A 12,104-nucleotide genomic window follows, 5' to 3' on the forward strand; every position below is an offset into this window, starting at 1 on the left:
CAATACAGGTCAAAGCATGACAGTTTCAGCAAGCTAGTGCTTCACCACCAAATAACCTGACTTAATAGTAGTTACCATAGTGTCTTTTTCCTTGAAATACTTGAATATAACTTCATATACTATAGCTTCAAACATATCAAGTCAGTGTAAAACCATTCCAGTGGATGAAAGCATTGTAGGGTATTTAGAACCAGCTAACAGAAAACAAACAATGGTTTCTATATAATCTCTTTGCCTATAACAATTTTTGTTTATACTATCACATATAATAAAATCCAGCAAGATACATCATGATAAAACTGATGGAGACAGAAGAGCCCTAGTTTGGTGGGGCTTCAAAACAAGATGATAGTAAAACAGCACTAGCTATTATGATGACTTATTTTCTTCAAAATAGCTGTTTATTTCCTCACAGGCAATAATATCTAGGAGCCTAGAACAAAGCCATTCCAATTAATCAGTGAAAACTTTATAAGGCTTCAAGGTCACTTAACGGGGAATCATGATTACCACATACTTTTATATATTTGAATCATTACTTACATTAGGGAAACTATTCAGTATTCACGCATGCAAGACTGATTTATTTCACTTATGAGTATGGTCTCAAGCTGTGCCCATTTATTGATAAACATCTCAATGTGATCCTTCTTTATAGCTGAGTAATACTCCATTGAATAGAAATACCACAACTCTTTATCCATTCCTCAGTTGATGGACACTTGGGTTGTTTCCAAGATCTGGCGATTACAAATTGTGCTGCTATAAACATAGGTGCACATGTATCACTGTGATATGATGCATTCAGTTCTTTGGGGAATATGCCTAGAAGTGCAATAGCTGGAACAAATGGGACTTCCAATCCCAGATTTTTGAGAGATCTCCAGGCTGACCTCCACAAAGCTTGTACCAGTCTACACTCCCACCAACAGTGCAGGAGAGTTCCTTTTCCCCCACAGCATCTCCAGCTTTTGTTGTTGTTGCTTTTCTTGATCCTAGCCATTCTTTCAGAAGTGAGATGGAATTTCAGTGTGGTTTTAATTTGCATTTCTCTAATGACCAATGATGATAAAATATTTTTTCATGTATTTATTTGCCATTGGTATCTCTTCATCTGAGAAGTGAGTATTCATCTCAGACGCCCATTTTTGGATTGGATCTTTAAATTTTGGGGATCTGAGGGTTTTTTTTTTTAATTCTTTATACGTTTTAGACAAAAATCCCTAGTCTGAGGGGGAATTCACTAAGATCTTTTCCCAGTTTGTGGGTTTCCATTTCACTATGCTGGAGATTTCTTTTGACATGCAGAAACTTTTTAGTAAGAGGTGGTCCCAGTTATTGATTCTGGGAAGTATTTCCCATGTGGTTTGAGTCCTGTTCATGAGTTCTCTACCTACCCCTATGTCTTCAAGGTTTCTACCCAATTTGTCTTCCAATAGATTTAGTGTTTCTGTTTTAATATTCAGATCTTTGATCCATTTAGATTTTAATTTAGTACATGGTGATAGGCATGGGTCTAGCTTTAGGGTTCAGCAAATGGAGAGCCAGTTTTTCCAACACCATTTATTAAAGAGACTGTCGTTCTTCCACTGAACCTGCTTGACTCCTTTATCAAAGATAAGGTGGTTGAGTGTGTTTGTAGTTGTGGTTGTATCTTCTAATCTAGTCCATTGATCTTTGGCTCTGTTTTGATTCCAGTATCATGCTGATTTTTCTACTGCTGCTTTGTAGTGTAACTTCAAGTCAGGGATTGTGATGCCTCCTGCTTTGACTTTGCTGCTTAGAATTGCCTTTGCTATTCTAGGTCTCTTGTGGTTCCAGATGAATTTTAGGAGTGAATTGTCTAGATTTATAAGGTATGTTGATGGTATTTTTATTGGGATTGCATTGAATCTGTATAACAGTGTTGGGAGAATGGCCATTTTCACAATGTTTATTCCTCCTATCCATGAGCAAGGGATGTCTTTCCATTTTCTGAGATCATCTTCAATTTCTTTTTTCAGTGTGGGTCTTTCAGTTCTTTCATAAGAGTAATTCCTAAATATTTCATTAATTTGCTTACTAGTGTGAAGAGTGTCTCTTATTTCCCTCTCTGTGATTTTGTTGTTAGTGTATAAGAATGCTATTGATTTCTGAGTATTGATTTCATATCCAGCTACATTACTGAATTTATTTATTATATCTAAGAGTCTTTCAATGGAGTTTAGGGGGTCTTCTATGTAGAGTATCATGTCATCTGCAAACAATGATAATTTAACTTCCTCTTTTCCTATCTTTACCACTTTTATTTCTCTCTCTTGTCTAATTGTTCTGGTTAGCACTTTCAGTACTATATTAAATAGGAGTAGTGATAAAGGACATCTTGTCTTGTGCCTGATTTTAAAGTAAAGGCTTTCAATTTTTGGCCATTTAGTGTGATGCTGGCTGTTGGTTTGTCATAAATGGCCTTTATTATATTGAGTTAAATACCATCTATTCCAATTTTCTGTAAAGTTCTTATCATGAATGGATGTTGGACCTTATTGAAGGCTTTTTCTGCACCTATAGAAATGATCATGTGATTCTTACTTTTGGCTTTATTGATATGGTGGATTACATCTATTGATTTACGTATGTTGAACCATCCCTGCATTCCTGGGATGAATCCCACTTGCTTATGGTGTATAATCTTCTTAATGATTTGCTGCATCCTATTTGCCAATATTTTATTGAGGATTTTTGCATCTGTGTTCATTAGGGACATTGGTCTATAGTTCTCTTTTTTAGTTGGGTCTTTCTCAGGTTTTGGTGCTAGAGTAATATTTACTTCCAGGAATGACTTAGGAAGGATTGCTTCCCTTTCAATTTCATTGAATAGTTTGAGGAGTTTCAGCATTAGGTCCTCTTGTATTTCTTGTAGAATTCTGCAGTGAATCTGTCTGGGCCTGGGCTCTTCTTCGTAGGTAAGGAATTATATACATGTTCAATTTCATTGATAGAGATTGGGTTATTCAGCAGTTTTACATCCTCTTGATCTAGCTTTGGTAAGTCATATGTTTCTAAGAATCTATTTCTTCTGTGTTATCAAACTTTTGAGAGTAGAGGTTTTCGAAACAGGTGTTGATGATTTTCTGTATTTCTCTAGAGTCTTTGGGGATTTCACTTTTTTCATTTCTTATTCCATGAATTTGAGCTTTTTCTTCCCTTTTTAAATAAGTTTGGCTAGGGGCTTATCGATTTTATTTATTCTTTCAAGCAACCAACTCTTTGATTCGTTGATTCTTTGGATTATTTTCTGAGTCTCTATTGCATTGATTTCTGCTCTGATTTCTATAATTTCCTCTCTACTTTTGGCTTTGGGATTGACTTGCTCCTCTTTTTCCAGATGTTTGATGTGTAGCATCAGGTTATTCATTTGTATTCATTCTGTTTTCCTGATATCAGAACTCAGTGCAATAAATTTTCCTCTGAGGACAGCTTTCATTGCATCCCACAGATTCTGGTAAGTTGTATTTGTGTTTTCATTTTCTTGTAGGTATTGTTTAATTTCTTCTTTAATTTCCTCTGTGACCCACTGATTACTCAATAGTGTGTTATTCAGTTTCCATGTGTTTGTGGGATTTTTGCAGTATCTTTTATCATTAATTTCTAATTTCAAAGCGCTATGATCCAATAACATGCAAGGGATGATTTCAGCTCTTTTGCACTTGTTTAAATATGTTCTGTGAGCTAATCTATGGTCTATTTTAGAGAATGATCCATGTACTGCTGAGAAGAATGTGCATTCTGATGTTGTTGGGCGGAACATTCTGTATATGTCTATCAAGTCCATTTGTTTACAGGTGTAATTCAGTTCTGTTATTTCTTTGCTAATTTTCTGTGTGGTTGATCCGTTCCTTGGGGTCAATGGTGTGTTAAGGTCTCCTGTTATGATTGTGTTACTGATAATTTGAGTTTTCATTTCTGTTAATAGTTGTTTTATATAACTGGGTGCTCTGGAGTTGGAGGGTATATATTTAAGATAGTTATCTCTTCCTCTTGGAGTTTTTCCCTAACGAGTATGTAGTGACCTTCTTTGTCCTTTATGATCATTGTTGGTTTAAAGTTCATGTTGTCTGCAAACAGAATGGCTACTCCTGCTTTTTTATTTTGGATTCCTGTTGCATGAAGTATTGTTTTCCATCCTTTGACTTTGAGTCTGTGAGTATCCTTCTGGGTAAGATGGGTTTCCTGTAAACAACATATGGTTGGATTTTGTTTCTTGATCCATTCTGCTAGTCTGTTTCTTTTGATTGGTGCATTGAGACCATTTATATTAATGGTTATAACTGTTATATGCTGGTTTATTGTTGACATGTTATCTCTCTGCTGTTGCATCTTTATCTTTCTGTTCTGTTTAATTATCTGCTTTGCTTAGTGGTTTTTTCCTTTGTGTATCTAAACTGTGTCTCAATATTTTTTGCAGGGTTGGCTTGGTGTTCATAAAGTTCTTCAGCTGTTCTTTGTCATGGAAGTATCATATTTCACCATCGATTCTGAATGATAGTTTTGCAGGGTACATCAGCCTAGTGTTGGAAATCATTTTGCTTTAGGATCTGGAATACTTCACTCCATGCTCTTCTCAACTTTATTGTTTGTGCTGAGAAGTCTGCTGTGATTCTGATAGGTTTTCCTTTATAAGTGATCTGTCTTTCCTCTCTGACAGCTTTTAATAATCTATTCTTGTGTTGGATTTCTGGGATGGTAATTATTATATGTCTGGGTGTAGTTTTATTTTGCTTATGACTATTTGGAGTTCTATAGGCTTCACTGAACCTGATGTCGGTTTCTGATCTCATACTTGGGAAATTTTCAGCTGTTACTTCTCTAAATATCCTCTTGATATCTTTTATGTTGTCCCTTCTTTTTCATTAATCCCAATCAATCTTATGTTGTTTTCCTTTGCATCATCTTGCAGTTCTTGAATTGTTATTTCCTGATTCCTTGTTATTTTTAAAAGATCTTTCCTTTCCTGTTCACTAGCTGCAATACTGTCTTCAAGGTCTGAAATTCTATCTTCACTTTCATTGAGGCGGTTTTTACAGCTTTGAGTACAGTTTTTTTATTTCCTGTATATTTCTGTGCATCTGCTTTATGTATTCTGTTTGTTTCTTATATTGCTCATCTAGGGATTCTTTTTGTTTAGTTCCTCCAATTTTTTAACTGTGTTTTCTTCAGATATATTCAGAATCTCTTTCATTTCTTTTATCATTTCTTCTTTTACGTGGGAGATTATTTTGAGTTTGAATTCCTTTAAAGCTTCCTGGAGTTGCTTGTTTATTTCAGTAGCGATTATGTCCAATATTTGAGGTGTATGGCATATATTTTCTTCTATATACATCACTCCTAGGGTTTCTTGAGATGGGCTGGAGGTTTGAGGTTGTAACTTGTCTTTCATTTTGTCATTTTCCTATATTTCTGTGTTTCAAGTGTTATTCGAAAGTTTCCTCAGGGTATGTTGGAAATCATCTTCTATGTTCGCAGCTCCTGGGACTCTGCACCCAGTTCTCCCAGGCCACTTGGCCTATGAACCAGTGGCTTTCCTCTGCCTGTTTAGAACTCCATAGTTCCAAATAAGCTGGGCTCCAGGGACACTGTGCATCTGCCTGCTTGCTGGAAACTCCACAGTTCTCAGAGCGCAGCTGGATTGGGGAGGTGGATGTAGGCACTTCAGACCCACTTAGCCACGTCTCTGCACCCAGAAACCTGAAGGGTCCTGAACAGTCTGGGCTTGGGGCTGAGTACAATGAGCACTTACTGCAGGGTGGGGGCCTCTGGAACTGGTGATGCTTGCCTGTTTGCTGAGAAATCCACAGTCCTCCAGACACACGGGGAGGTGGATGCAGGTGCCCCAGATGCGCCCGGCACTTCCTATGTAACCAGATGTTGTGAGAGTCGCAAATAGGCTAGTCTCCGGGGATAGTGTGCCTTCATCATTTTTCTGACTCAGTAAGTTTGTGAAAAGAAGATGGAGAGTGAGTCTTAAGTTTGAGAATAAAAGCAGAGCACAGTAAGCAAGAGACTATATGACTGCCAATTATCTCACAAATGCTGCCAAAAGTCTGTTACCTTATATTAATTTCACTCATATATCACTACAGAATGTTGATAGTTAGGGATTGTTGTGTCTGTAGAAGTAAAATTTAAAGAAATAAGAATTACACAAAAATAATAGTAAACCTTGATCTTTCTTGCCATTCTCTATTAATGATTAATAGTAAAATTATTCAAAATTAGGACATAGATACAGCAGAACTGAAAGAAATTTTATTGCTCTCGTAGAAATTATAAAACTTAGTTCATTCAATAGGTACAGTCACCATAAATAGATTGGTAAGTATATATAGGTAGATATACATACAGATGATAGAGAGATAGACAGATAGATAGGTAGATAGATAGATAGATAGATAGATAGGTAGATAGACAGATAGATTGATTGATAGACACACACACACACACACACACACACACACACACACACACGGTTCATGATTGTTAGTATGCTCTGTTCCTGTCCCAGATCTTACATGAAAAGTTAGAGAAACATAAGTGCAATATTACTTTTTATCTCTAGAAACTCCGCAATGAGGTAATCAGTGAGTAACTGAATTTTTTAATGCACCAGGTAAGACAGTAACATGACTATGACTGCTTGGAATTTGATGCCTTCCATGCAATGATGCAGTCCATTTGAATAGGTATATTCAACGGAGTATTAAGTTTTCATCAAAAGTGTGTTATGTAACATTTTTAACTCTTTCTAGATGGATCACCCTGAATTTTTGGATAGTAGAAATCACATATGTCTGTAAAGGTTTGTCCTTCAGCCAGAGAAATGTGAGAAGCACTGAAGAATGTATTTAAGTAATGTCCCTCTACACTCCCCATTACTCACTAGCATGAAAAATATTCTTTAAGAACGTGGTACTGATGACATCATGTATACACAACTTACCTCTGCATGCTCACCAGTGGTAGGTCTGTCTTTCCTTGCTGGGTGATGGCCAGAGTTGATCCCACCAGATGTCCTTCCTTACTGGCAGGAAAAATGATGGTTCTGGGAGTGTCTCCTGCTCAATTGAGCAGGTGTGACACTGGGCTGACTCAATGTTCTTGTAGTTCCTGGAGCACAGATGCTCACTGCCATAGAGAATTTGAATCTTCCTTCTTCAATTAGAATACCACATTTGTAGAGCCTGTCTCATTATTTAGAAAAGACAGTATCACTGAAATATTTCTCTCTCAATTTTTCATCATTCTCTTGAGTGAATGAAGAGTTGTAAAAGAAAAGTTCTTGAATGCGTTGATAATAAGTCCTGATTGACCACGATGTGCCAAGATGGACAGCTAAGACAGAAAAGTGGGGAAAGAGAGGACAACATGATTTGGTGAAGGCTGGGAGCTAACAGAGTAGACAGAGATTGTTTACAAAAACAATCTTTTTATATTTAAATATCTTTGGAAAGAGCATATGAGTAAGCCAAAGTAGGTCAACATGGTATCTTCATACCTCTACATCTGGTTTCAGACATTTGATGGTCTGGCCCTCTCTAATTCCCAGGTCTGCCTTTACTTGTTCACAGGAGATGATCTGAGTTTCTCCAGGTTGCTTTGCACTAAAGGGAACATCACAGAGCAACACATGGATGCCCTTCGAGAATTAAGTTAAGAATAAATAAATGAGATTTTTGATCAATTTTCCTTGTTTCCTTAAGATGGTGATGGAGTACACTTATATAAAAGCAAACAAGCAAACTAACACACACAAACCTATAAGGGCTCATATACACCTCCATGCAGGAAGAAAGGGAAATAGCACTGAGCAATCCTGATCCACTCCAACATCAAAATCTTTCCAGGGGGAAAACTGGCTTACATGAAGAGAGAGAGGACAGCTGCTAAGACAAACAGATAAATGTCAGACATGGGGTGATTTGCATGAATGATTGTGGTGGAGATGCACATTTAAGGCCTAGGTAGCTGCAAAAGTTAGTCCAAAGAACTTATTACCCTCTGTGAGTGGCAAGGGTTTGTTTCCTCTGTTCATAGAAAAAGACTCAAACTCACAGGGCAGACCTGCCCTGCCCTGTCACATGTGGTTTGTTAGAGATGGCACTAGAACCAGCTCACAGTGTCATTTTAGATCTCTCCTTTTCTCTGGCAGACCTACATACTGTGAAGAGAGAATATGAAAATGGACTAAAGTACCAAAATGTAGCCATCAATTTAAGCACAACAAAGACATCAAACAGTTTTGAGATTCAAAGATGTCAAAAAGTAGGAGGGGATTATCGTCCCAAGAAAGATAGAGATCCTTTTGAGAACCAGTTGGAAAAACCTCCAAATTCCCACACAGCCATCAGGTAAATGAAACAGACTGCCCAGGTGGGTTCTGATTCACAAGCACTTAATGTAGTGATGGGATCCTGGAGCAGGTTTTCCCTATTCTGCAAAGTCCCTGTCCAGCCAGTTATGGATGGATTTGCATTTTGCTTAGGAAATTGCTGGGCCAGCCCAGAGCTTGAAACTTCCACTTCCCCTCGGGTAGGGAAGACAGCCTTATAAAGAGGTCCTCCAGTACACAGCTGCTATCATTCTGGCAGTAGAGTCCCAAACTGCTCTCAGAACCTGGTGAGTCTGGTATTTTCAGTCGGTCTGTTTCTTGCTGTCCTCAGTTGTTTGTTGAATATAATCTGAGACTTCAAGGTGGTATGCACATTTCATGTTTGTGAGATGGATGTTACTTCAGTGATGGAAACTTAAGACTAGGCAAAATGATACAATATTATGAGCTTCATTTCCTTTTGTTGGGTGGACAACTCGATATCTACATGGAACTCTCCTGTAATGGAGAAGCCTGGACTTGAAATAAAAGACTGAATGAAGTAGTTTTCCCTTTGCAATACAATTTGTGGTTCCTTTCAAAGGGGTATGACTTAATCTGCTGTGAGATCCTTCAATTCTTTCTGTGTAACTATTGCTCTGTTCTCTAATGTGCCCAGTGACGTTCTCAGGGGATAAACCTGACAGAGATTGAGTGAGATGCTCAGGACTTTTGAACTTGTGACTGCCTTTTGTGAGAAAATGTTTTCCCCAAGACTGAGGAAGCAGGTTGATAAAGTGCAAGAGAGAATCCAAAAAGTCTTAAGAAGGGAATATTGTAAGCATGAGTAGCAATGTGCCTTGGTATTGCGAGTTTTTCTTCTTTTCAGTACATGAATTCCTTCTTCTGAACATTGCCATATAATTCCTTTCAGATTCTGAGACTCCAGAAACATGTCTTATCAACAGCAGCAGTGCAAGCAGCCCTGCCAGCCGCCTCCTGTGGTCATAACTCCAAAGTGCCCTGAACCATGCCCACCTCCAAAATGCCCGGAGCCGTGCCCACCTCCAAAGTGCCCTGAGCCATGCCCACCTCCACAACAGCAATGCCCTCCTGTGCATCCTGCCCCATCCTGCCAGCAGAAGTACCCACCCAAGAACAAGTAACACCATCAGGAGTCCTCAGTTCATGAAAAGGGAAGGAAATCTGGCTCATCTCCTTCTATGACAGCACCTTCTTCTCCTCAAAGTGTTTCAGGAACACCGAACAGCCTTCTTCATCCTTTCACCTGTAATCTGTCTCCAACGATTCCTCTCTCCCAGCCAGAGGAACTCTCATCTCTCCCTTGGTCCCATGCCATGATGTCTTCTGAGCATGTCTGGCACCTGCGCAAGGATTGCTATTGCCAGAGAAATGAAAAATAACCTTTACATCGTGAATAAAATACAGTATTTTTTGTGAGAGGAGAAATATTTTCTTTTTCTAAAGTCACCTGTATTAGCAATACCGTATCATTTTGGTTTATTTGGATCTCTATTTAATCATGAGGTATGGCTCTCAAAATTGAGTTGTCTGAATCTTGGGGCATGCAAAGTAAACTTCAAAGTCAAGTTATTTTCCTTGACTAATGTCTCACTTTCTCAGGAACACATTTAACTCTTCTAGTTTCAATCACTTTATCACAATGCATGGGAACTGACATTCACACTACAAGCTTTTCTTTTGCATTAAATTGAGGTAACACACATATTTTCTTGGCATAATGCCTCACACCTATTAATACTCATTAAGAATATGCCTACCAGCAATAGTAGAACATGATTATTCCTATCATTATCATCATGGCCACCATGCACATAATTGTTTGACCAAGAAAATGTCTGTTTAAGTAGTGTTGGAGGAAAAACAAATTATATTTATTTTAATTTATTTATCTATTTTTAATTGTTTTATTTTAAAGAGATTAAGACAAAAGAGGACAAATCAAGTCAGATCAGATCAGAACAATGCAAGAAACACACCATTTTACCACAAAACAACTCATAATTAACAATAAGAACCATAGTGTCTCTGTCTTGGAAATAGTTGAGCATAACTTCATATTCAATAGTATCAAGAATAACAAAAAAGTATAACACCATTCCAGAGAATGAAAGCATTACATGGCTTTCAGAAGCAAATAGCAGAGAATGAATAATGGCTACTATATCATCTCATTAACCATGGAAAATTTGTTTATATTATCACATGTAATAATATCCAATAAGGGATAACAGGATAGAACCAAAGGCAACAGAACAACAAAAGCATAGTAGGACCACAGAGTAAAGTGATACTAAGTCAGATCTGGCTCTTCTAATGTCTTTAAAGAAGGAATTGAGCACTAATTAAAAATCAAATGAAAATTCAAATACCACATATGGAATCCTGTGGGATGCAAAGAAAGCAATCCAAAGAGGGAAATTTATAGCAATGTATTCCCACATTAGGAAAAACTGAAGTTGTATAAATAAACAACTAATGTTACACATGAAGCTTTGGGAAAAAGAAGAAGTCAAGCCCAAAACCCACACAAGGGAGAAAATTATAAGGATCCGAGCAGAAATTAACAATGTGAAATGAGGAGAACCAGCAGCTACTGAAGATCAGGGCATGGTGGACGTGGGTGGCTGCACAAGAAGGCAATTTGCCCACCCTCTTGATAAGAGACCCTGGTGCTGGCCGGGAGTACAACCTGCGGCTACTGGAGATCTGACCCTGGTGGGACTAGGGAGCAGCGACCTGCACAAGAAGACAAATTGCCCTCCCTCTTAGCTAGTGGCCCTGGTACTGGCCCGAAGAAGTCCTTCAGCTGTTCCTCTGAGCCTACAGGCAGGTAGACTGAGAATCAAACATCTGCCCCCTCCCCCATCAAAATTTAACATTATGCCCAATGTTATGAGTCATGCCCAGATGTACATGATGTGAATCAAAATATCAACTTAAATATTTGTCATGGTATTCATTTCTAAATAATTTTCTTTCATGATATTAAGGATGCTGCCTTAATGTGTTTCATCATTTTTCTGCCTCAGTAAGTTTGTGAAAAGATGATGGAGAGTGAGTCTGAAGTTTGAGAATAAAAGCAGAGGGCATTAAGACAAGGGACTGTATGACTGCCAACTATCTCAGAACTGCTGCCAAAATTCTGTTACCTTATATTAATTTCACCCATATATCACTACAGAATGTTGATAGTTAAGGATTGTTGTGTCTGTAGAAGTAAAATTTAAAGAAGTAAGAATTACACAAAAATAATAATAAACCTTGATCTTTCTTGCCATTCTCCATATAGTAATGATTCATAGTAAAATTATTCCAAATTAGGACATAGATATACAGCAGAATTGACAGAAATTTTATTGCTCTCTTGAAGATTATAAAACTTAGTTCATTCAATATGTACAGTAACCATAAATAGATTGGTAAGCACAGATAGGTAGATATACCTATAGATACATACGTAGATAGGTCGGTAGATAGAGAAGTAGATAGATAGTGAAATAGGTAGATAGAAAGATAGATAGAAAGATAGATAGATAGATAGATAGATAGATAGATAGATAGATAGACAGACAGATAGACACACAGGGTTCATGAGTGTGTGTGTGTTTGTGTGTGTGTGTGTGGTGTGTGTAGTTGTGTGTGTAGGTGTAAGCTGCATGTATGCTGTGTACCTGCCTCTGATCTTTCAGGTAAAGTTAGAGAAACATCAGTGGAA

At 37.7% G+C, this 12,104-nt stretch overlaps 1 protein-coding gene across 1 annotated transcript; it reads left to right on the forward strand.

Moving 5' to 3' along the window:
- Nucleotides 1-8,587: 8,587 nt before the first annotated feature.
- On the forward strand, nt 8,588-9,831 carry LOC101787226 (small proline-rich protein 2E-like). The gene is made up of 2 exons (XM_005007806.3): nt 8,588-8,652; nt 9,279-9,831. The coding sequence occupies exon 2, from the start codon at nt 9,298-9,300 to the stop codon at nt 9,508-9,510; it is 213 nt and encodes a 70-aa protein (XP_005007863.1). The 5' UTR covers nt 8,588-8,652; nt 9,279-9,297; the 3' UTR covers nt 9,511-9,831.
- Nucleotides 9,832-12,104: the final 2,273 nt, after the last annotated feature.

The sequence above is a fragment of the Cavia porcellus genome, unplaced genomic scaffold (genome assembly GCF_034190915.1).
Source record: "Cavia porcellus strain 051 isolate PalLab524CR breed Dunkin Hartley unplaced genomic scaffold, mCavPor4.1 scaffold_1, whole genome shotgun sequence".
NCBI classification, from domain to species: domain Eukaryota; kingdom Metazoa; phylum Chordata; class Mammalia; order Rodentia; family Caviidae; genus Cavia; species Cavia porcellus.

What these genes read in the sequence shown, in the direction of transcription:
- LOC101787226 (XM_005007806.3), top strand. Translation starts at nt 9,298, where the DNA reads ATGTCTTATCAACAGCAGCAGTGCAAGCAGCCCTGCCAGCCGCCTCCT.